We start from the raw sequence: 26193 nt of genomic DNA on the forward strand, positions 1-26193 counted from the left end.
TGGGCTGTAGGGTGGAATATAGGGCTAGTATCCACCAGATCAATGGGGGAGGAAGTCATATATGGACCAGTGTAAGTGACAGGAATTCCCAGTCTACCCTGTCAAACGCCTTTTCGGCATCAGCCGACAAAAGCATTGCAGAAATTTGGTAAGAGCGTGTAGTCAATCAAATGGTCCTAATGGTGTTGTCATGCACTTCACGCCCAGGTAGGATCACCCTCTGATCCAGGTGGATAATGGTTTGGAGTACAGGCAAGAGCCGACTGGCTATTATACTGCTAAACAATTTAGGATTGCATTTAAGAAGGGAAATTGACCGATACCTACCACATAGATTTGGGTCTTTCCCCGGTTTGAGGATAACAGATACATGAGCAGCGAGAGTGTTTCTTGGTAGCTCTGTCCCTGCTTCCAGAAAATTTTTGGATAGGCTAGGCAGAAAGCTCTCATAATATTTAAACGGTAGACCAGCCCAGGCGCTGTTCCAAAGGCCAGTTCAGAGATGGCCTTGGACAGTTCCTCTGCCATGATTGGTGCACCAAGGGAGTCAACAAACTCTTCAGAAAAAGAGGGCAATCCAGGAGATTGTAAATATGCACATATCAAGTCCTTCCTATCGGATGCTCGGGAGGCTGATCTCTATGTAAATTGTACAGATTTTCATAAAAGGATCGAAAGATCTCCGCTATGTCTGGGGTGGAGCATACCAGCTGCCCAGCCACTGATGTGACACTTGTAATAAATGCCCTGGGGCTTTCTTTTTCTGAAAACATGACCTGTCGTAATTTACAAAAATGTCAAAATTTTACCTGTCTTGCAGCTGGTGTGTGTGATGAAACTAGAAGTCTCTATTTGTTAAAAACATCACTGACCAGGCCACGCCTGCAGTGGTTTTATTTTTCTCTCCCTTTCTCTTTCCTTTCTGAAAGGCTCAAAGTAAATATCTTCACTTCCCCATAAAACATGAAACCTCACTTTTTTTGCAAGTTTAACAAACATTATGGTAGATTTGTATCTGTTTTGGCCAATCTGCAGATATTGAGCTAGTCCATGGCAATAACTTTCTTAAAGTGTGATCTGCTCGCAATAATCATGCATAAATCATGTGTCCTGTTAGGCCTGCATATCACCATATCACCAATCACCTGCATATCACCAATGGAAAATTTAATGCAGTATCTTTAGCCATCTTCATTGGCTGTGCCAGGATGACGTACCTCCCACGTGCCCACAAGGGAAGCCATTGGGCTGGTTTTCATCTCTTAGCAAACTCATATCCTCCTTTGCTTTACAGTAATCTCTGTATGCAGAAGACACACAAACTTATCTGTCCACCCCTGACTTGTCTGCCTCAGTCCTGGATAAGGTTTAATGCTGTCTTTCTTCCATCTCATCATGGATGACTGACAGGTTTCTGAAACTCAACAAGAATAAAACAGAATGTATCATATATTTAAATATATATCATATTTATAACATTTCCTTGTCCTGTGCAACATCTCCAAAATCCGCCCCTACCTGTCCCTAGAGACCACCAAACTCCCTGTACACGCTCTCTTTTCATCTCTCGTCTGGACTACTGTAACCTCTTTGGTAATCCTCTCTGGTATTCCACTAGCCTGTCTGTCTCCTCTACAATCTATTATGAATGCTGCAGCCAAACTCATCCATCCTTCTCACTGTTCTTCTTCTGCTGCACCTCTTTGAAGTTCTTTGCATTGGCTTCCATTTCACCTTAGAATCAAATTCAAGCTCCTGTGCTTTGCCTTCAAATCCCCCCACAGTTCTTGTCCCACTTACCTTTCTGACCTGGTAGAAAAATACTCCCGTAGCCGCTCTCTCCGTTCCTCCAATGACCTACTAATGACTTCCTCACTCAATAACCTCATCACACGCGGGGCTCCAAGACATTTCTAGAGCTGCCCCTATTCTCTGGAATGGTCTTCCTCATCCTATTCTGTTTGCTCACACTTTTTGTACATTTAAAAGAGCACTTAAAACCCATTTTTTCACACTCGCCTACCAGTCTTCTGTCTCTTAAACCCTCACTACTCACCCACCAACTCATATCCTCCCCTCCTATTGTCTCCAAGATCCTCCACCTCCCCTCCTCCGCACCTCCCAGATTGTAAGCTCTTCAGGGTCCTCTCCTCCTCTTGTGTCATTGTTTATATTTGTCTGACATTTGCTACCCCTATTTAATGTACAGCGCTGCCTAATATGTTGATGCTTGATAAACAATTTATTCATAATAAAAACCAAGGATAATACCATACATGCATGGCTCAGATTTTTGCCAGAAACAATCAGGCCCTTTCTACAATAATGCCTGACCACTTTAATGATATTTACCTCATGCTCCATGGAAGCCTTCAATCCTCTGGCTCCGGCACCAAGGACCTGGTGACTTCTGGTCCTGCACAGTACATGAAGTCAGTGAGGAAACAATTGCACAGTGGTGAAGCGTTGCAGGATCAGTTGTCCACCTGGGAATCCTTGTGGAAGAATTGTGTTTGTTATTTAACGGTGCAGGGTTCCTATCAGTAACAGCACACCATGCCGGTGTCATATGCCTAAAGCTACGTACACACGTCAGATTTTTATCGCCCGATAATCGGCATCGGCCAATTATCGGGCGAAAATCTGCCGTGTGTACAGTCAGTGTCGTGTCGGTGTCTTCCATCGTCCGGACGACCGACCTGCCGGATCCACGGACTATGGACGACAGCCGATCCTAATGAAAGGGAAGGGGTGCCGCTCCATCGCTCTTCCCTTCCCCTCTCCATAGAGCATGAACGGTGCTGTATGTATGACAATGCATCGTGCACTCCCTTGTCGTTGGAAAGGATCGTGAAAGATCCTTTCCAACGACAAAAATTGGAAGTGTGTACGCAGCTTTAGGCTAGGTACATGTAAGGAATGTAATTGTTGAGTCTTGAAGTAAAATGGTTTTTGTGTTTTTTGCTATATTTTGCAGATAATTGAGTTGTGTCGAAACCAGTTATATCCTCCTTATCAGTAGGTCAATATTTGCTCCATCCTTACCTTGAGGCTTCTTACCTTGAAACATCTTGCTCAGCAAACTTGTTAATTGAGTTTCTTGTGATTGACTAACTACTAAAGCTACGTACACACGGCAGATTTTTATCGCCCGATAATCGGCATCGGCCAATTATCGGGCGAAAATCTTCCGTGTGTACAGTCGGTGTCGTCCAACGTCTGGACGACCGACCTGCCGGATCCACGGACGATGGACGACAGCCGATCGTAATGAAAGGGAAGGGGAGAGCGCACAGCAGGGTGCCGCTCCGTCGCTCTCCCCCTCCCCTCTCCATAGAGCATGAACGGTGCTGTATGTACAGCACCGTTCATGCATCGTGCGCTCCCTTGTCGTTGGAAAGGATCGTGAAAGATCCTTTCCAACGACAAAAATTGCAAGTGTTTACGCAGCTTTAGTGTCTTCCACCTTGTTGTCTGACTATATAAACTGCGATGTGATAATAAAGATTTGAGAGGTGATATAACTACATGCTTGAGCTGCGTGTGTGTTATTCATTGCTCCCAACATGTTGAAAACAGAGGCCACGATAGAGAGGGAAACTGATCTGGGATCAAGTAGAAATCAGCTTAACAGTACACATGTGCAAAAATTATCATTTCAAAACGAACGATCCACAATTATTCCTGATTATTTTAAGCGATCATATTCTGCACAATTCTGTACATGCTGTAATGATATGATTGTTCAATTATATTCCACCAATGATATACACACTAGAAACGTTTGTTTGAATGATCGTTGAAACGATGCAGGAAGTGACATGTACAGGAGAAAGTGTATCACAGAACAATCGACGATCACTGGAAGATCGCACACACAATAGATTACGAACGATCGTCGCCCAATCAGATCTGTCCGAACGGTCGTTCGTCTCCAGCTAGATTCCTCATTGGTCTGCGTCGTTGACCAGTTGTGCACTTTTTTTAACAATTATCGAGCAATCCTTTGTGGATCGTTTGTTTCCAATGACAACTATTGCACATGTGTACGCAGGCTTAGACCTGTGTGTCTTCAATGGGAAAGCATGTGACAGGGTGACAATGCAGGAGAACAAGTAGAAGCCAGGGACAGAGGTGTCACCCTATATCACATGCACTCTAGGACCTCATGACAGAATTGAACAAAAGCTGTGGATTTAAATATATTGTAAATACATTTTATATTTACATTATCGTTAAAGTTACCGATTACTAATATGTTAGCAATCAGGTTTTTTTTATATTCATCCATTAAACAGAGAAGCAGCCGCCTCTACAGTCACTGCGAGAAGCCTGAAACACAATAACCCCACTTAACAAGAAATCACTTCTTCGAGAAAAAAGAAGGCGGAGCAATAAATCTCGGAATGTGGAGCCGGAACCTACCATCACTATGGAAACCCTCGAACCTCACCTATTGGTAATACAAGACGTCAGTCACACCCTCTCCGCCTATCGAATGGATTTGCCATCTCCTTCTTTCTCTGTAATCTCTTCCTGACAGGAAGCGCCGCCTACACCAACCCACGGATTGGTCAGATTCAAGGTGGTACATTCCGGTATCCCGGCTGTAGGATCGCAGGCGGAGTGATCCATTGAGCACATAAGGGGGTTCGGGCCTATTCAGGGGCTGTGGGAGTTCGCAGATTCGGTGCATTTTTTTGTCTCGTTGTGCTCTGCAAGCCGCAAGGATAAGGGCCGTTGTAGGAGAGGATGAGGCCGTAGGCGCCGTGCACGGCAAGAGAGGGAAGAAACAATCTATTCACAGAGACATGGATAGTCAGGTACTGAAAAAGAAAAGCAGGAACCGAGAGGTGATAACAGGCTTCGTGCTGATAGGGGTTGAATCAGATATTAGGTGATACTGACTATGCTGTGTAGTAATGAGGGCCAGGTAGACCGTGGACAACATTGTCATTCCAGAGCAAAGCACTAACAATGGGCTAGGTAACAAAACGTGTGGGCCAGTTACACAGGGGAGAATAGGCCGAGCAGGTAAGAAGGTGAGCCATGAATTCATTGAAGGAGCTTTTGTCAGACCAACAGAGTATTGTGTATTGTGCATGAACATCATAGTGTTCTCTTCTATAGAATAGGTGCCTCCCTGTATGTAGAACATATCACCTGGTCCATGCATGCAGCATGCTCTCCCATGTTACTACTTCCAAGCCAGCCTCCATTCACATTGCTGTCATACACATGTGATCCTCAGAGGTGGGTGGTGTGGATTAAAGTGGAACTCTAGCTAAACATTCTCTTTTTTTTTTTAATCACTCCCTTCATCCTTTTAAAATTTCCTCTCCCATATTCCAGCACTGCCCTCCTCCTCTACCCAGAGCTTCTGCTCTTCTTACTATCAGAACAACACTTTTGTTGTTCTTATTTTCTGTGTACCCAGCCTATCACCCCGGGGGCTACACCATCATTAGGACAGCGATCACTGTATGAATGAATGAAAAGCTCTTACCTGTCTTAATGTGAGTACCAATCCGGCCAAAAAAAAGGTGCCCGCTGCTTTAGAATTAGAAGAGGAAGTGTGATGCTCCTTATTGAACCAGGGAGAAGATCTCTAGAGGTATGTATGTTTTTTTTTTTTTTTTTTTTGCGTCATTTAAAGCAGTAAATGTTTGAGGTTGACAACACAGCCTTTGATTGTATATCAGGAGTTCATGTTGTCAGCCTGAAACTAGAATCCCACCTAACAGTGCTGTTCTAAGCATCACCAGGTAAGAGACTATGATAAGTCTTTTGTTTCTTCCATAGAAGAATAGATATGTGAAGGCATATATAAAATATACAGCTTAGGCACTTTTCAAAGTTTCATTATGTTAACCATGCTATAAGTACTGAAAAAAGCACTGTTGTGCTAGAAACACAATGTGCTTCTTCCCTTTTTGACAATATAGCACATTATTGTCTCTGAATTCCAAATTGTGTTCTCAGCTGATACACATGACGTTATCAGCTCACTGCATTTATGGCAGAAATAGCTGGTAGATTTGCACTTATCGGACAGGTAAAACAAACTTTTAATGGAATGTTTAACAGAACAAAAGGAACAACTTAGAAAAATGTATTGTTGGGGTTTACTAAGACTTTAAATTTGTATTTAAGCCTTCAAACACGTTGAAGATAACTTGTACTAAAAGAAGTTGCTGATCATTTTCAGAAATTGCCTATTACCGGTTTTGTAATCCATTGGCTTCATTTTTTTTCCAAATTCCTAGCTTTGATCCTGAGAAGATGGGTAGATGAAGAGTTTTGAGACAGCCTAGCAGCAAAAATTTTCAGGAGACCAGCGGTGGTAGCTTTCATATTTTTTTGTTCCTGCAGGGTTCCCCCCAACAAAACTCTAGTTGCCCAACTCCTTGCTGACCTAGTAGCTTTAGCATTTTGTACTTGCTGTGCAGATATTGCAGATCACAGATGCAAAAATTATAAAGCTAATAATGGCAAGGCAACTTGCATTCTTAGAAAGAAGTCGGCAAGGGCAATGTTATAGTAAACTCTGTGCTCTGAATGGCAGATATTGCCAAGCAACTTGTGTGTTTGGGGGGGTTGTTTGGGATGGATGGAATGGGGAGGCATACAAAATAGGAACTGGACTGTTAGGGTAAATGCATCTTTGACCCACAGTGGCAAAATTATGTAATTCTATGTTTTTGCAGGCAATGGGGGAAGGGGGAACAATTTAAAGGCAGGTAGAAAGCGTACATAGTAACAATGTGGCTTGCAGGCAGAAAGGGGATGAGAGGTTAGAGGGGGAATTTTTGAAAAAAAACGAAATTGGGATTGTGTATAGTAATCTGATTGATAAAAACAGATTGGGCCAAGCAAGCAAAATGGGAAAGATTTAATTGAGTATAAAGTCATCAAGAAAGAAAAGTGTGGACTAAGCAAGCAGAAAAAAGTGTAGGCTAAGAAATTCGAAAGATGAAAAAAGAATTGACGTTCTCTAAGATTGTGCTTAATGATTTGTATCTTCTGCGCATGTAGCTAAAACCACATATGGTATGATGATGGGTATAGTTATTTCGGGCTTCAGAACTTTTATTCTTGTAATGCTTATGTTTTGATTCACTGAACAGGATGTCATTTTAAAGATCTAGTAGTACAACTACCTTTATCAATACTTTTTATTAATGTAATGGAATACGTATTGTATTGTGGGTGGACCCAGGGTTTTCTTTTGGTCTTTAGCTATTTGACTGCAATTGCTATTACTGTTAGTTTAACACTTTGCTTTTGAGATTGAAATGCCTATATAATATTAAGAAAAAAAAACCTAATAAACCTTTACTAACTGAATTCTAAAAAACTTTCCTTACTTTGGTTTAACATTTTGTTTTGTACAGCTAGGTGAGTAGCTGGTAGGATACCACATTTCATATACGGATTACTGTCACATTATAGGTGTTTTTACAAGTGCTATACTTCTTTTACCATTTTATTGTATTTTTAGTAATATGATTGCTGCACTTTCATTTTGTAAATTCTTATTATGAAATAGGTGATTACAAACATTTCTGCTAGCTGAAAAAGTTTTTTTTTTTTTTTTATCCTTACAAGTTATTAATATAGTATAATGACCTGTAGTAGCACATGCTTGTGTTTACAAGTGATTCATTCATCCATCGCTCACACAGCATTTTAAGAATCTACATTCTTGCACAACAACACTGCTTGTGTATCAGAATTGTACGCAATGTCAGATGTTGTAAGTAAGGTTTACTGCAACGCTAACTGAAATTAAGAGCTTTGAAAAACAGAAATATCGACCTAAGCAAGGCCTCCCAAGTTTCCCAGAATGCTTGTGTGCTTACACTGGTACCGGTAGTTCAAGATCATGTAATATAAAACATTTTACATTCGGTGTCTTAAAGCAGATAAAGAGCTTTGGGCTTCAATTATGAAAGTGCATGAGGAAAGATATGCCTTAGTCTGTGTTGTTCCAAAGCAGCTAATCCGCAGCATGAAGGCAAAAGCCTTACTGCTGTAGGACTGCAAAGCCTCTCAGATTCCATCTCTTGATTGAATAGGAGGAGTTGAATAAAATTTTACACATTCAAAGAATTGCTTATTCTTATTGATATAGCATGGTGCATGTGCTTGACTTTACTTTGTACCCCCCCAACTTTGCTATTGCTTTCTGCTATACGTTGGCAAGTAATCCATGGTGATCAGGGTGTATGATGCTGCATCTTGGTAGCGGGTGACTATGCAGAGTTTATTAGATAATAGTACTTGATGCCTAGGGTTGACTGTAATTTTTTTTTCTTAATCTTCAATGTAGCCACTACTTTACACTTTAATTTACTTTAGTATGTATGATTGTGTAATTTTTTTTACAAGTCTAAAACACATTTTGTTTTTTTTTCCAGCCAGGACAGCTTGATTTCATACTTACACTGGTTTTGGACCTAGTGTATAAAGTCTTTGGTTAAACATTACAATTAACACACACTGGAGCTCTTAATGAATTTTGTTTTCTTTTTGTAGTGCACTGTTCAAGTGAAACTGGAGCTGGGACATCGTGCTCAGCTAAGGAAAAAGCCAACGACTGATGGATTCACCCATGACTGGATGGTGTTTGTTCGTGGACCTGAGCAGTGTGACATCCAACATTTTGTGGAGAAAGTGGTTTTTAGGCTTCATGATAGCTTTCCCAAACCTAAACGTGGTACGTTTTAACTTAATGTGATAGGTGAGAGATAATTCCCACAATATTATCTTGTATTTTTATTGCTCTGACTTATTACCCAGCGTTTTACAAAGTCCATAGTCATAGCATGGTCTACCTACCAAAGTCATATGTCATTAATAGAATCTAAAGCCAATTTTGAGCGGAATGATTACTGAGCCAACTGTGCTGCTCGATGTATATTTCTTAATCATAATGAAATATTTAGGCTGTATTCAACTTCTCTGTTTTAGTGCTTTCATCCAAATTAATGGAAACAACTAAAAAAGCATGTCAAAACACTGATTAGGCTGTATTGCAAAACAGAATAATGTTTGTGTTTCCTATTTATTTTAATAGGAAACACATGCTATAAAATATGCCTAATATTAACTAAAACTCCTGGAGAAATAAGGAAATGACAGGTTGAATTTGATGGACTTATGTCTTTTTTCAGCTTAACTGACTATGTAACTATGTACAGGTAAGGTAGATTCACATCTACAACGTCTTACTTGTGAAGTTGTCTTTTCTTGGTTCATACAGTCACCATTACATTTGGTTTCTTGTAGTGTGCAAAGAACCCCCATACAAAGTAGAAGAAACTGGATATGCTGGCTTCATTTTACCAATTGAAGTATACTTCAAAAACAAGGTAAAAACCTTTTTTATTCATTATTTTTGTGCTTGATTACAAGGAAATGCAGCAACATGCAATTATTTCTTTTGCAGGAAGAACCCAAAAAGGTGTGTTTTACATATGATTTGTTTTTAAACCTGGAGGGAAATCCACCAGTTAACCATCTGCGCTGTGAGAAGCTGACCTTCAATAATCCAACCAAGGAATTCCGTAGGAAGCTTCTGAAAGCAGGAGGGGTAAGTTGTAAAAGAGGGGACTGCAGTTTTGCAGGAAGGGGGTAAGTTGTCACATAAGTAACCAGAAGAAACGTTGGCTAACCAAGGTACATTCTATATCTTTATTGGAGGAGGCTAGGGCAATTTTCCTAGATAGGATAGATAAATTCTCTGAAACTTGGGATACCTGGATTATGTTTAAATACTCAGAGAGGTATGCTGGAACAAACTGTGTGCTAGAATAGAAATCTAAAAATATTTACAATGTCTGATACCCCACTTTTTCTATGTGTTTATAAATGGTTTGAAATAGTTAGCAGAACATTTTGTACACTAAACATATGATATCTGTTGTATAGAAATATATGGTTTCTATGATAACTGTAATACAATTGTATTGCAGTGTTTTAAAAGTTTTGATTTTTTTTTTGTTCTATTTGTAGTACTATAAATACATGTAAAAAAAAAAAAATGTTGTAATTGTTAATGTAAATGTGAAACAACATACAGATATTGGTATGATCACACACACACACACACACACACACACGTGTGTGTATATATATATATATATATATATATATATATATATATATATATATATATATAATGTGTGTGTGTGTATATGTTGCAGACGTACAAAGTTTATACGTGTGTGTGTGTGTGTTTTTTTATTTTAAATAAAGCTTTTAAGTGTGAAAAAAAAGAATATACATGTCTATTGAGAGTACAGACCTAATTATAAAACATGCACAGGAAAAGAGAACATATTGTCCACTAGTTTAAATTCCTGTGTAACTGACTTTTTCTTTGTGTCATACAAGCCAACAGGTTGCTGGGTATATTGTAGCACCCCTTTTTTTTTAACTACCAATATTATTCCATATGTATTCTGGGTTTCACTCTTTATTGTAGTTCTGGAGGTCTATTTGTACAGCTGTGAATCTGACATTCTCTGGTGAAAAATATTTTACTGTCAGCGAAAAAATATTGATCTGGAATATTTTTAACTAGATAATGTGTGCCTAATATCAGATTTAGTGTGTGTGGGTTTTTTTTTTTAATAATATTAATGATCACTATGATGTTTAAGTGATCGCCTAACTTTGTTTAGGTGTGGAAGGTCTAAATCTGTCCATGATGTACTAAGTTTTCCCACTGATTCAATTATTTATCTTTTAAGGTTATGGTTATGCCCGAGGGAGCAGAGACAGTATCGAGACCAAGTCCAGACTACCCTATGTTGCCCACCATTCCGCTCTCTGCATTCTCTGATCCAAAGAAAGCAAAGCCATCATCCCATGCATCAAAGGTTTGTGTGTTTTGTCATTTGTTTTAAATTTATTCTATCATGACAGATTAGTTGCCCCTTGAAAATCCTATTCTAATGCAAAATTATGCTTACAGGAGAGCAGCAAAGAAAGCGGCAAACCATCAAAACCCCACAAAGTTACAAAAGAACATCGAGAACGAATGAGAAAAGATTCAGAAAGTAAAAGCAAAGAAAGTGACATTAGTAAACCAGTTAAAGAATCTTCATCTTCCTCACGAAAACCAGCAGAGAACAAACCACCTAAGGAAGACAAAGCACCTATTAAAGTAGCCTTCAAGGAGCAAAAACTAACCTTAAAAGAACCCAAGCTGGAGAACATGTCTCCAAAAGGGGCTCCTTCTGAAACTAAACCCTCCAGCAAGAGGCCACCAAACATAGACTCTCCCAAATCAAGCAGTAAAAAGCCAAAAAAAGGCAACTCCAAAGGACTTGCAGTTTCAACCACCTCGCCTCGTGCTCCTTCTAATCCCAGCAACCCAGTTACCTCTTACACAGAAAAAAAATTGGTCAAAGAAAAACCAGTAAGCAAAGCAGACAGACCCAAACCAGACCCTGATATTAAGAAAGCAGTTGAGGCTGATGACTCTAACTCTGATGAAGAAGGATCATCAAAATCAGGGGTAATCCTGGAATGATCTGGCATTCTCAAAATTTTCTTTCTAACTTGTTTTTAGTTTCTTATGGTTGGTTGTAAATTCCAAAATAAGTAAATCATTCTGCAGTGTTTAAGAGCAGAGCAATATCTTAGAGGAAGGCAATTGATTTGGCAGAAGTAAGCACAGGAGTTAGTTGTCAATATTTTTTAACATATACATGTGAAAGAGATTAGGTTATTGTAAATATCTAAAAAAATGTATCCATGCATTTAGAAACCCTGTGTTATGCATAGTTTGTGTGTAATTAAAAAAAAATGTACACACATTTTGTCAGCTATGATTTTATAGCATTTACAGTTTACACTTCCTGGTTGTTCTTCTTATCGCTTCATCTTTCTGCAAGACTACCAGATATGGCCTCTAAATATGTAAACTGTCCAGTAAGTTCCTGTTGGCTACACATGATTTTCTCTTTGCTTAGGTTTTAGGCCTTTTTTTTTTCTTTTTTTTTTTGGCGAAAGGTATTTTTTATTATTTGGTTCCCTTTAATGATGAAAGATAATTATAAAGTATTGTTAACTTGAGATTTTTAGTTGGGGAACTGTATTTCTTTCAAGGTTTACTCAGATTTTAGCTTCAGAAAGCAAACTGGTATTCTGTGCTGTTGGAGGATTGTTATTTATTAATTCTTTTTTTTAGGCTTGGGCCTTAGGCTTTTTTTTTTCAATAATAATTTTGTGGTTCATGCATACACTTCCTCTCCACAGGGCCTAAAAATATACAGACATCTCTCTGTAGCCTGTGCTTCTAAAAGGAAAGTTTGTGTTGAGCCTTTTCTATTGATGGTGTTCCCTGTTTTCTGGACCACAGTCTTGTGCTCTTTGGACCCCCTAAATTTAGCAATTGTTTTTTCCCAACCATACATCAATGCTGTATTTGTGATAAGCTACAAATATTAGTAACCATATTTTCAAATGTGCAATTTTTTTTTTTTTTTTTTTTTTTTTTTTTTTTTTTTAGAAAGTCAACAGTTAGATTGTGATTGTATGCTTTTGCTGTTTTTATGTGATTTCCCCCCCCCTTAGGGCTACTTATACACATGCAATAATTATCATTGAAAACGAACCACTAATGACCTCTCGTCCGATAATCGTTAACAAAAAAAGTGCACAACAACGCCGATGAATGAGGAATGTTGCTGAAAACGAACGATCTGATTGGGCGGCGTTCGTTGGCTATCTATTGTGTGTACGGTCGTTCAGTGATCATGGATTGTTCTGTGATACACTTTCTCCTGTACATGTCACTTCCTGAATCCTTCAAATTATCAAATTTAGTGTGTGTACAATCGTATTGTTACAACATGTACAGAATTGTGCACAATACGATAGTTCAATGAAATAGTGCATAATCGTTGATTGGTCGTTAATCGTTCGTTTTCTAGCGATAATTATTGCACGTGTGTACGTAGCCTGTTTGCACATCTTCTTCCCTTGCAATGTTTTTAGCAAATATTGTCACAGGAGACAACTGTTCACGCTTAGAAGTTCAGTGGCATTTTTTGGTGCCAAAGGGCAGTTGAGTCATATCTACAAGCACATAAGAAACTACTCATCAAATGCAGCCTGTTATTTCAAACAGACCTTTGAACTCAAACATTTTTATCTGCTCGAATAATGTTTATAGCAAATTACTCACTGGTGGTATTGTTTACCTTTCATTACATAGAAAAATTGTAATTGTGTGTTAATGAATTATGTGCATGCAATATTAATCCTTAGACCTGTGTTGACTTTTTATTTTTTTTAAACAATATTTTTTTTTTTTTTTTTTTTGTCCACTGTGTAGTCCATCCCATCTAGCCCATCAAACAGCAGTTCTACTTCAGATTCCAGCTCTGAATCAGACTTTGAACCTTCCCAAAACCACAGCCAAGGTAAGCATTCTTTACAAATTCTGTAACAAGGTATTGCGATTATTTCAGAAAAAATTAATTTTTTTTTTTTTTTTTTTTTTTTTATACCCTGAGCCACACTTGGGAATACTGCTAGGGGGGTTAATCCAGGCCATTGTGCTCCGTGTTTAGCATTTACATTTGACACTCAAGTTCCCCTTCTTCCTCCTTTTGTCAAATACCTTCATACAGTTAATTTTTTTTTTTTTTTTTTTTTTTATACCCTGAGCCACACTTGGGAATACTGCTAGGGGGGTTAATCCAGGCCATTGTGCTCCGTGTTTAGCATTTACATTTGACACTCAAGTTCCCCTTCTTCCTCCTTTTGTCAAATACCTTCATACAGTTAAATCTTGTTTAGGCCCTTTACGATCTATGGTGGAAGATCTACAGTCAGAAGAATCTGATGATGACAGCTCATGTGATGAGGAGGCAACGCCGAAAAATAAAACCACAGGCCGAGAGTCTCGGTGAGTTTTGTGATTGTGTCAAGTTCAAATTTTCTTTTCCAAGAAGCTGACATTCTTGTAAACACACATATATTATTAAAGGGAAAACAGGCACCGGGGTATATTTCTTTATGCTGTTCTGATTTATTGCAAAATTACCTCAACTTTTTAGCACACATTCAATATTAACAGGCAGTTCATACATCTGTTGAGATTACATTTCATCCAGTCAAAGCTTGCCTAGTGTCTCTGTGTACTTACACCTACTTCTAAAATTATCATTATCGGGACTGATAATAAATATTAGCCATCTGTTTTTTCCATTGTTTCTTTTATTCTCTCCATATCTGCTTTTCTTCTGTTCATATGTTTGTTCTGCCATTCATAGATCTTGTCATCCTGATCTCATGGCCATAACTATTTACTAATAAACAACTCGTAACTATTTAAAGGTTTTATAAATTTCTGTGATTTTTAAAGTTCTGTTCAAAATCCTGCAAGGCCACCATTTTGTACCTTGCCTTTTCAAAATACTGAACCCACTGGGTCAGCATACCAGTGTAGAAACTATAATTTCTTTCAGTGAAAACATCAGTAATGGCCTTGTACGTGATGTCTGTACTGTAGGGATGGAGAACACTTAAGACCTGGTGCATTCGCGGACCAAGATGAATACTTGTGTCCTTTAGATGATGACAAGTGTTTTTATATTCAAGCAACTGGATTTTTCTGGAAGGTCAACAGTAACCTTTTATGAAACCGGTAACCAGTGTCTTTCTGGATGTTACTCCCTGTCTACACTAATAGCATTTAACCTGTAAATCACAGGGCCAAAAAACGAAGGTACAGGATAACAGGATATGTTTGTGAGATCAGTGATTTTTATTTTTTATTTTTTTTTTATTTTTTTAATGTGTTTTGTAAGCACAGTTACCGTTTTAAGGGGTGACTAACCTATTTTTAATTTCTTTTTGTGTTCTGATAGAATGAGCCTGAGTGACAGTGATAGCGACAGCAGCAATGACTCCTGTGCTCCAAGTCGTGGCGCCACCCCTATACAGAAGATGCCTCCTGCAAATAACAAGGTAATAAATATTACTTTATCTATATAGTTACCTTAATGTTCATTTTCATGATGCAAAGCCTGCTTCTCCCAGTTTGATTATACACTGTACAAAGACAATATCAATACAGTTCAAGGTACTGACCGACTAAGGCGACTGTTTACACTGCTAGTAGGTATCAAGTGCATATGATACCTCCGCACCAGGTCACCCACACAATGGACACAACTAAGTTTTTAACTAATTCTCAGAATCTGTTAAACCCATCCCCCTGTTTAAAGGACAAAGTGGGGTGCCCAGTCTTGAATCTCTTCCTCTAGACTGGTGTTTCGCAACCTTTTTTAACTTGAGGGGAATCCTTAAAATAACTTTCAGGTCTTTAGGGAACATCTACCATAATTACTACCGTGTTTCCCCGAAAATAAGACACCCCCCGAAAGTAAGCCCTAGCTTAATACCGTAGAATATCTTCAGCACATACTGTACATAGTGGTGGGGGAGGAAGTAAATACCGTAGAATATCTTCAGCACATACTGTACATAGTGGTGGGGGAGGAAGTAAAGGACATCACAGACTGTCACAACATCACTACCCCGTACGTACGAGTATTCCAGGCTCACACAATCCATCACTTCTCCGGGGGCAGAGCTGATGATTGTGGTGGGGGGAGGAGAAAAGAGAGGACGCTGAGGATGCCACACCTCCCCTCCAGTGCAGTGCAGAACTGATTGTGCTGGGGGGAGTGAAGGGAGAACAGCGTGGATAAGGCTGTCCCATCTCTCTTCCAGAGCACAGTGATGCAGGACTGATTGGTGAGGGGGGGAGGGTAGAAGAGGGAGGACACAGCACACAGCTTACTTAGAGTTACCATGATGTCACAGAATGTGATAACGTTTGAAATAAATGTTAATTTTTTTGCGGTTTGTTGTTCTTCTCAAAATATAAGCCCTAGGGCATTTCGTGGAGAAAAAAATAATATAAGACAGTGTCTTATTTTCGGGGAAACACTGTATATCCAAAGCTCACAGTACATTAGTGTGGTGGTCAGTTGGAAGAATGCATCTTACAATGCTGGCCAGTGTGAACAACTTCACCATAACAGTCAAAAATAATCAGTGGTGTCAGTGGTAATTGACCTAAAAGGAATTCTCATTGCTCAGGCGACTCCTAGCAACCTCTGAAGGAACCCTATTTGAGAAACTCTGCTCTAGACTCTTAAAACCTCACCAAATGTTCTTGGTCTGTTTTCTGGGTTTAGTGTAATCCCCACTTTAGCTCCTATATGGTCTCCAGCAGCAATGACTTCCATTTCTAAAAATCTAAAGGTTATCTACTCTTTGGAAAATAATTAAAAAAAAAAAAAAAAAGAAGAAAACCGCGTCTAGGTGAACTACATACATTTATCCTGCATATATCCATCGTTTTCAGCCTTCATGTATGAAGGGCTTTGTAAACAACGTTTTTTCTTCAGTGGCCAAAGTCACAGATTGTACCTTTTAGATCTTGCTGTTTAACACAAATGAATCCTTATTAAGTATTGTATATGTGTGTCAGTTAAAACCATTACAGGATTTTGGTCAATACACAGTGACATTAGAAACCAACCATGCCTATTACAATTTGCCTACATCTCCCTCTGGGCAATACGTGGAGAAAACCAAAGGTAACCGGCATAATGCCAACATTTAGAGGTAGAATCACAGCTTTTTGTGTTTTCACCTAATTCCTGGTAATGAAAATTCTGAATTAACCTCTAAACACGTATACTTTCCGACATTTTTTTAGCAAACATTTGCACATGAAACCATGAATAATTATTTGGTATTTTTTGCACAGTCGACTAAGTACTGGTCAGAAAGAGCATGTATGGCAATCTGGTCAAAACCAGTATCCCTTTTTTTGCAAAAGGTTGCTAGAAATGTGTTCAGCTGTATAGTAGTGTGCACAGGGTTCATTTAGGAATTTTATTTGCAATGGTTATCTGTCTGTCCATCTCAACTGTCTTTAAATGCAGGTTAGGCTAGGCAATTCTTGCTTGAATCTGGTGTAATGCAGATTACCATTGGCTGACTGCTCTATTTATAAGGGATTTTGTGTGTTAGAGGTATTTGGTTCTGTTTTTCCTGTTATAAACGTGCATTTTATTTATAATATTTAATATTGTTTTTTCATATAGAACGCTGGCCTTAGAAGTCCTGATAATTGCAGCAAGTCAGATAAAATGTTGAAGAAGGGAGTGTATGACAAGGTAAACTTTGCAAGTATTTAATTAAAGGGAGTATTGTGGTTTTTATTTTTATTTTCTCTCAGTTCTTTTGGTTTTTTTTTTTTTTTTTTTTTTTTTTTCTTCAGGCGTACACAGATGAGTTGGTTGATTTGCACAGAAGACTGATGGCACTGCGTGAGAGAAACATCCTACAACAGGTGATTACGCCTCTTGTCTATACAGTATGAGGAACATTTTTATGAATAATGATTCCAATAATTTGTATCATAAAAGGCAAACATTTGCTGTTGGGTTTTATTGTTTTTATAATATTCTAAAATTCTGCTCAATCTTTCCAATTTTAATTTGTGTAAAACCACTAAGAGAAAATGTGTAAGAAAAAAGATACATCATAAAACAAACAAAAAAACTCAGTGTGCACAACACAATGTGTTTTAACTTCCTCTAAATGTTGTTTTAATCTCATCTGCTGTGTTAGTATGCCTAGACTCTAGACTCACCAGATGTCAGTGACCTTTATACTAAATAAAGGTCTATCGGCTCTGTTGGTCTCCAATATATGTCCATATTTCCTCCTCTTTGTCATTTCTCATCCTGATTCTTTCACATGTGTTATAGGATGGCCAGATCTTGTCTGCAAGCAGCGCTGTGTAAAGTTTTTGTCCTCTCTGTCTGTGTCTATCTCTGTATTTCCATCGCCATTGCCATTTCAGGGATAGAGCAAGGCATGCTTTATTCAGTTTAAATATTTAAGACATATCCCTTTCCTTACTGAACACAATTTAATCCTAAATGCCCAAATACTTGATAAAAAATAATACAATAATACAAATAAAAAAAGTTACACACACAAAACTGTAACCCACTTGGATCTTTATTTTATTTTTTTAATGTGCAGAGTTAGCAGATTTTTAAATCCCTCTTTGTAGCCATCCTAGTTGTATGGCAAACATTTTCAAAACCTGTATAATATTGGCTGATTCATGTATATTTTTGTTAGGTAGACATGAAAATTGGTGTGGGGCATGCCAATCATTGCATCTATATTATCCCCTTCCCTCCATTACACAGATTCCAGCACTTTTAACTAAACACACTCTAAGCAGCTCTGTGCATCCCACTCCCACCTCTTTTTGAGCTAGGCAGATGCAGTGAAAAGACAGAAGTTAAAGCCAGAGTTCTCAGTATAGTATTGATAGTCTCCATAATATGTTAAACGAAAATGCAGTGCTGGGAGTGTGACATCATAAAGCAAGGATCATTATGAGTAAAGTAGAGGAACCACATCACAGTGTTCTCCCCAGAAATTTTTTTCAGCCGATTGGTGGGCAGCTGTAGCCGGGTGGTAAAAAAAAGGGGGTGTGGCAAAACACAGCAACATTACTGCTCCCAGTTGTTTATGCCATGGGTTATCAATAACCTCTTATTGTTTCAGTGTTCTACCTTCTCCCAATGATTTGTTACAACTTTGTAATGCCTGCCCCGTTAGTATATCCAATTTTTCAATTCTATGTATTTTTCCACAACTGTCCTATGCTGTGTCTTGTGACCCAAATTACTAGTGTTCTAAGTTTTAAGAGTGTATTCCTTTGTAGTAGTGTAATAGTATAATGAATGTGGTGTAACAAATTAGGCTTAGCTCATATAAGCAGCAAAAAACATTTACTTCTGAGTGACTTCTGGCAACTGCTAGGCACCTAGGATTGGTAACAGGCCGTAAGTGCCTTGGTTCCTGGCATGAGGACAAATGTAACCTTACTGCCGGTGTGAATTCAGCCTAACTTCAGATGTGCTCCTGTGTCTATATTTAGTTAAAGTGAACATTTGTGAAAACATTTTTTTTCACTTGATTCTTTTACAAAATTAGCCCAGCAGGCCCATGCTGGCTCATGTTAGTTAAGGGGACAGGAATGTGTTAAAGAGCAGGTAAGTCCATTTTAATGGGCACAGTGTTTTATGTTCTAATGCTGCTGTAGTAATGAGAATGTAAGGGGAGAATGTGCCGGCCACTTGCACCTATATTTTCAGTTTTGTACCCCCACCCTCAGAGAAATTGAGATTCAAAGAAGAGAAGCAGACAGTAGTTTCATAGGTATAGATTTGTGACAGGTAGGTATACATTTAGGGGCCCCACTCCAATGTTTCTTGCTATGTTAGTGGCTCCGGGGTCCCCAATTTGCATTTTCAATTTAGGACTCCTAGTTGCACTTTCCTCTGAAACAGCAACCCCAAATTTCAATTTTCATAACTTTTTACATTTGTGACCCCCATATCTTGAAATTCTTTAAAGCTGGGGGGCTGAAATTGTAGTAACTAGTATCTATGGGGGTCCCCTGTACACCCTGAAAATTACAAGTCATTGTGACATAGAGTTTAGGAGATATGGAGGTTTGTACACAGAGAGCTGTGAGGATGTAGAACGACATGCAGACTTTAGCAGTGGATACATTTTACTGGCAGATTTTTTTTTTTTTTTTTTAAATGGAAATCTGAGCTTGTGCTATGAGATGTGGGCGGGGCCACCTGTGTCTCTTTCACATGAAGGCTGAACTGTGCGCTCACCTCTCATCGCAGCAACAATCCTCTGAACGGATGGCACAGAGCAGCCTCACTGAGATCTGTGCAGAGGATGAGAGCTGCCGAGGAGAGCTGGGCGGGGTATTCACAGCAGCCAGGCAGAGCAACCGGCTAAAACCCTCTGGGGAGAACTATGACATTAGGATTTCTAGGGAAGGTGGTTCATTAATCAACTTAAGTGATACACACATGTAACTTCCCTCCTGAACTGACTGTTTTAAGGTATTGAATGTCTTAAAAAGGGAATGCTGTGTAAGGAGTGTACATGGGTGACTGGTGTTGCTTAGGGATTTGTAAAGTAACTTCAACTGTTCAGAGTACCAATTTAAAACCCAGGTGCTTATCTTGTTTTGTATGATCTTCTCCTCAGATCGTTAATCTCATAGAAGAAACGGGCCACTTCAATGTCACCAACACAACTTTTGACTTTGACCTTTTCTCATTGGATGAAACAACGGTTCGCAAGCTACAGAGTTACCTAGAAGCTGGTGCCACATGACCCTTGAGATGAGGGGAAAGTATGAGAGAGATGGACATGTCGTGGGCTGTGTGTTCTTGACAAAAAGAAACTTTTATTCCTTGAAGTTACCATGGTCAGTGCACGTTTTGGAGTTGATTGGGCTGAACCTACCAAATAGGATCATCTAGACTATTCCTCCAATGCAGCGTGTTGCATTTTATTATGTGGCAAGTTTTACCAGAAATTTTAAAACCATATTTTTCCCATTCACACTACAACTATAAATCTGCACTGGCAATACTACAGCATCTACAAGTTTTGTAAAAGCGGTGTAGAAATGTTTCAAACGCCAATGCTCACAGACCTCTCATGGCAAGTGCATGTTTTTTAGATGTCCTCAAAGAATAGCAGGTGAAATAATTATTGTGCTTCATTTACAGGTTTACTAATGATTGCAACTGTGCTCAATCTGGAAGTCTAGTGCACTTGGTCAGCAAATAAGGCCACATGCTTGGCAAGTTTGAACCTTTTCATTAGCTTTTAGGCAAAACAATCTGTCACCCACCATTTCATGCCTTCAGTTCCAAGCAATTAGATAATTGAAATTGTGGGGAGGAACAATCTAAAGCATTTTCACTTGTGGCCACTTGAAAATGGGGAGAACAATTGAAATGGTGGAAGGAGGTTTGGTGCACTTGCTCATGTAGAAAACTAATGGGAAGCTCCAAATTTTGTCAATTGAGCAGCCAGCATTAGTAATCTCCAAAGACTAGAGTTGAGAAGAGGTTATCTGCAGGATATGTATGAGCATGAATAAAGATGTGCATCATAGGTGTCTGTACGGGCAGATATATAGTTTAGCCATTACACACTAATTGATTGTTTATTAAGCTCCAATGATCAGTGTAGGCAATAATCCATGGCAGCCAATCAGAAGTGAACTTCTGAATGTTAAGATTGGAAGAAACTCTAGACCCTAAAGTCTGGTGTCATGATTTATCAACATGCTAAGAGGTGTTGGAATATCAAAGTATAAATCTGATTGGCAGGTATGGACAACAGACTGTTTTTATTTTTGCTTTTTTAGCACATTTTGAGAAGTTAAGCCATCTCTGTATTTTAAAATTTTTAAGATTGTTTCTCTGTATTGTGAGGCTACTGCTTAGTATTTAACCTCCAAATTTTCTGCAGAAAGCATGAGACTCATTCACAATCGTTTTAATACAGGAGTACTCCGTATTCTTCACTGTGAATAATCTCTGGTAAATCCTTCTCCTTCCTTCTTGTCCACGTTAAGTGTTTTGTATACTATTTGCAATTCAAATTAGGTGAAGATTATTCTATTTATGGTGAGCAAGAAGCGATAGAGCACTGGCTACACTCAGCTTTGGAAGCATTACGGAACTTTGAATCTGTAAGCTGTATATTATATATATATTATATATATATGTATGTATGTATGTATTTTATGTATAAGAGGGCCTGAAGAAGCAGTTACCCTTTTTTTTTTTTTTTTTTTGATGGTTAAGGGTGAAACAAGGATTTTTTTTTTTCCTTTAAGTCATCATATGTCTTTACCATTCTGTTCTATTTTAGTGTTTCATAATTTTGCAATTTGAAAGTGATTTTATACCTTTTTAAAGTGTCATTTCTGAACAATACATTGTGTTATTGGAAGGGCTTTTTAAGTGTTTGAACACTATTTACTTTCTGAACAGCAGAAGGAAGTACAGGCAAAAAATGCTTTATATGAGTGTTTACATAGGACACTGATGACTCGCTTGGTTGTAGTAGGTACCCCAGAATTCCCAGCTTCGTAAAGGGAAACAATAATGTTTTTTCAGTGAGTACTCCTCTGTAGTTTTAACAATTGAGTAAAAGGACTGTTTGACCTAATGACTTACGGTTTTAAGTATGGTACTCCTACTTTGATTATTGTTTCATATACATATTTTATCAAATCTTGCTGTCATTTCTTTAGCAGGGAGGATTATTGGCAGCTCCCTTTAGGGAGTCATAACTGGGCTTATGCCTATTTAACCATGTATATTGTAACAGCGCAGACATTTATTTTTATTCAAATTTTTAGCTTTCTCTTTATTTGGCTTTAACTTGTGTTGTCCTTTCATTTAGGAGTCAGATTGTGAGGTCCGGCACAAAGGTTAGAAGCTAGAAAACTGGGGATAGAGATCTGAGACTGTCTAAAAATATTGGATATTTCAGTTAACACACTCTAGTTTTAGTACACACATCAGATGATTGTCCTCCAATTCTTGCCTCTGGGACCGTCTTGGACGAGAATCTCACGTGTGTACATGGTCGTCTGACGTCGTTCATGTATCCTTCCTGGCGGATCCATGAACAAAAGAAGTTGAGCGACGGCAATGGAGTTGAAGGGATGAGCGCATAGCGGGATGTCCCTCATTCTTTCCTCTCTCCCTTCTCCATAGAACAAAATGGTGCTGTACAGCGTACAGTATGTACAGCGCATGTTCATGCATCTTTCGGTCTTTTGACGTTGAAATTGATCGTGAAAGATCATTTCCAACGACAAAAATCCAGCATGTATACACAGATTTACACAGTGAGTCTTGTAAGAGGTGTTTTTTTTTTTTTTTAAATATATAAACATAAAGAATCTTTAGATTTTTGCATAAGCCCAGCTTTGACTTTCTCAGAACTTCTACAGTAGGATTGGCTAACTTTATAGCATCTTTGTTTTTAATACTGAAGATCTGATAAATAGATATGCACACAGAGAAAGAGGAACCGTAAAAGCACAGTAACTTGTGCAGTACTTCTAAGCAGAAAGCACAGGACCACCAACATATGTTATATCCACACATGGGGTCTGATTTACTAAAATTATCGAAGATTGGAGAACCTAAGTAACCCAACAAACCCAAAATTGATTTCTTAAATGTATTTGCTGTAGTGGGCAAGTGTTTTCAGTCCTAGACTATGTCAAGTCAGATAATAGAGAGAATGGCTAAAAGTTCTGTAAAACTGGTGTTGCAAAGTTTTGCCATCATAATGGCAGACAATTTTTATAAAAACATTTTATTAAAACTTTGCATCCCTTGTCTGTGTCACAACAGATAAAGTAAACTGTGGAAGTGAAACAGCAGATGTGCAATTATAGGTATGTGCACACACCAATCGTGCTGCATTTTATTTTTTATTTTTTTTTAGTTATAAATTATTGTTCTCACTGTGTGTGCATGCACACTACCTAAATTGCTTGACTGCAGTTTTACAGAGCATCTCACTTTTGATTGACCATTTTATGCTGTTGTTTTTACATGTAAAAGTAAAATCTAAAGTTTCCCTTTAAATGGAGTAGCTGTATGACTGCCTTCTTGAAATTGCACAGATACTTGTCAACAATGCAGGCTACTCTGAAATGTAACTGTAAATATTATGGACAGGAATCCTACTGCTTGCTGCACTGACCCATTCTGAAATTAGCAGAGGAAGATTTACAGTACTTTTTGTCCCAAGAATTATGAGCTACTTACACTGCCTCCAGGAAAACACTAGTGTTTATATGTTCCATGTTGCACTCCTTTCCAAACACTACCCTTTTTTGGATCAGCTTCAGTCCCTCTTAGGACCAAACTGAAATGTTTGAAGTGGTAAAGACCACTCTATGTGTATGTTATCCACTTCTGCAAATCCTTTTTAGGCCAATAAAAGTGAAAACCAATGGGGCATGTCTAGCCTTTCCCTTCCTAGGTTTTTGTGCTAACAGGACTTTGTGTATGGAAGCAACACTGCAGCTAATTTAGTCTTGTCTTTTCTGAAGTGTTCTCTCCACTGGGAGAATAGTTATTGTACACATATACTGTATTTGTATGTTGTGTTTGTAAAGACAGACATTTAGAGTTTGGGTCTTCCACACAGTATTTAATTCCCTCCATTTTTTTATGTCAGTATTTTCTTGTCAGCTGCATAAGAACTGCATTTCCCTATAAGCTATTGGGCATGGATTACTAGTCTCTCATCTTATTGGGAAATAGAATAGCCTTAAAGGTATTCTTTAAACACCGTTAAATCATCAAGAGATTTGGGAGACAACACAATTGCTTGAAAGATGGGTTTGCAGACTAAGCAGCAACATCTGCTATTTCCAGCTGCATGGTTTAAAGGTGCAGGGTTCATGTGTGACACTTCACCTAAGAGAATTGATGGATTTAGGTTGAAGTTAAATTATACTTTTGTAGCATCTATGTTTAATCCAGTTCAGTGATGTTCCTTTTGCTCTTACCTCCCCACTCCGCTTCTGTCCGTCTTGGTACCCATGGATTTCCTTTTGGGCTTTGTATGGCTGACAGGGGATTGGGGAAAAAAAAAAAAAAAAAAAAGCTAGAAGTATGGAGGGGTGGAAATCACCAGATGAACCTCACATGACTGTTTGCAGAAAGCTGCAAGTATAATTTTAATCACAGCCTACTCCTTTCACCAAAACCAAGTTGTTTTGAGTGAAGATTTTCATAGTTGCCAACTTTCACAAAAAAAAGTTCTGCAATTCAAATATTGTCTAAGACGTATTTATTAACATATCGATCAAAGTAAACTGATTTTGAACCAAACTTGATGGTTGCAAACTGTATTGCTGAAGATGCATAGGTATTTGGTCTTGTATTATTTTTATTATTGGAATTCTTGCAAGAGTTTTTATAGGAACAAAAAATAAAAATGAAGAAATTATATTCCTTTGCATGGACTTTTATTTATTTGGATCATTTGTGTTTTGTCATTTGACTGTCTTTTACAAAATAAATCGCATGTTGTAATTTTAGAATGGCATAAAGCAGGTAAACTGGCTGTTGTTGACAAATGCCCGATGTGTAGGTCAGTGAAAGGGACGTTAGATTGTAAGCTCCACTGGGGCAGACTTAAACTATATCTGTAAGGTACATCAATTGAATTAATTAAAATTCACTAAGTCTTTTGCTATTCTGACCTCTTCAGTTTCTTTACAAAGAAACCGTAACAAACATTTTCTACTGTATAATGCTGAGATGCTACCTAAGCAGTGCACGAATTAGAAAATCAGCTTATGTTGGAATAAGTATAAACTGGAAGAAACAAAGTGGACCTCGAAGTGAAGGTTTACAGTTTTATAGATTAATTTGAATTGTTCTTCTGTCCCTAAGCAGTACCCTCAAAGACTTGCCTTTTGTTTAGGGTTCCTTGTGAAAAAATAGCTGGGTGCTGCACTTGATTGATTTATGGGAGCTGAACCTTGCCTCTACTAAAATGGCCACCTTCACAGAGACGCTGTGAGAACATGGCATTTATTGGAAAAGATCAGCTGATTGGAGACTACCATTATTGCAGGTTCCTGGTTATTTGTTCACCATCTTTTCTTTGGTACAGTTTCTAAAGCTCCATTCCTTTTAAAAACATTATAAAGCTGCATTGTCTAAGCAGCTTGACTTGGTTGTTTAAAGTAGATGCAGCATCAAAAATATTTTTTGCATTAGGTGCATGAAGCTAAGTAGGATGGCACTGTCTGTAGGAATGTCTAGTTATTTTGTCTCCACTTGTGGTAATGAGTATTTTCAAACCAGTATCTGGACTAGTCATGAGTGCTCACAGGTTTATTAGCATGCTTTGCCCTGGCAAGAAATCAAACTTGAGAACCCACAGCAATGCCCTGCAGAGACTGACCAGTAAGTATATTCCAGATTTTGATATAGCATTCAGCAGTACTTTTTTAGATGCAAGAAGACTATATTGGGCAATAATTCAGACCATGCTTAAAGTCCACTTTCCTTAGTACCATCATTATTTTTTTTTTTTTTTTTTTTTTTAAAGGCCTCTTGTAACTTATTCATTGATTTTGTACTTTTGTTTGGGGCTTGTTCTGTTTCAAATTCAATCTAAATTTTGGCCTGTATGTCCTACAGCAACCACAAAATTCCTCCCCTCACCCAAAGCCTTCCTCATAGT

At 38.4% G+C, this 26193-nt stretch overlaps 1 protein-coding gene across 1 annotated transcript; it reads left to right on the forward strand.

The window, feature by feature from the left end:
* Positions 1-4563: 4563 nt before the first annotated feature.
* On the forward strand, positions 4564-24945 carry MLLT1 (MLLT1 super elongation complex subunit). The gene is made up of 12 exons (XM_072405174.1): positions 4564-4823; positions 8539-8719; positions 9292-9374; positions 9452-9595; positions 10758-10886; positions 10982-11527; positions 13352-13439; positions 13819-13927; positions 14892-14991; positions 17148-17219; positions 17324-17395; positions 20146-24945. The coding sequence occupies exons 1-12, from the start codon at positions 4812-4814 to the stop codon at positions 20272-20274; spliced, it is 1665 nt and encodes a 554-aa protein (XP_072261275.1). The 5' UTR covers positions 4564-4811; the 3' UTR covers positions 20275-24945.
* The last annotated feature ends 1248 nt before the right edge of the window (positions 24946-26193 follow it).

This window comes from Pyxicephalus adspersus, chromosome 3 (assembly GCF_032062135.1).
Source record: "Pyxicephalus adspersus chromosome 3, UCB_Pads_2.0, whole genome shotgun sequence".
NCBI lineage: Eukaryota > Metazoa > Chordata > Amphibia > Anura > Pyxicephalidae > Pyxicephalus > Pyxicephalus adspersus.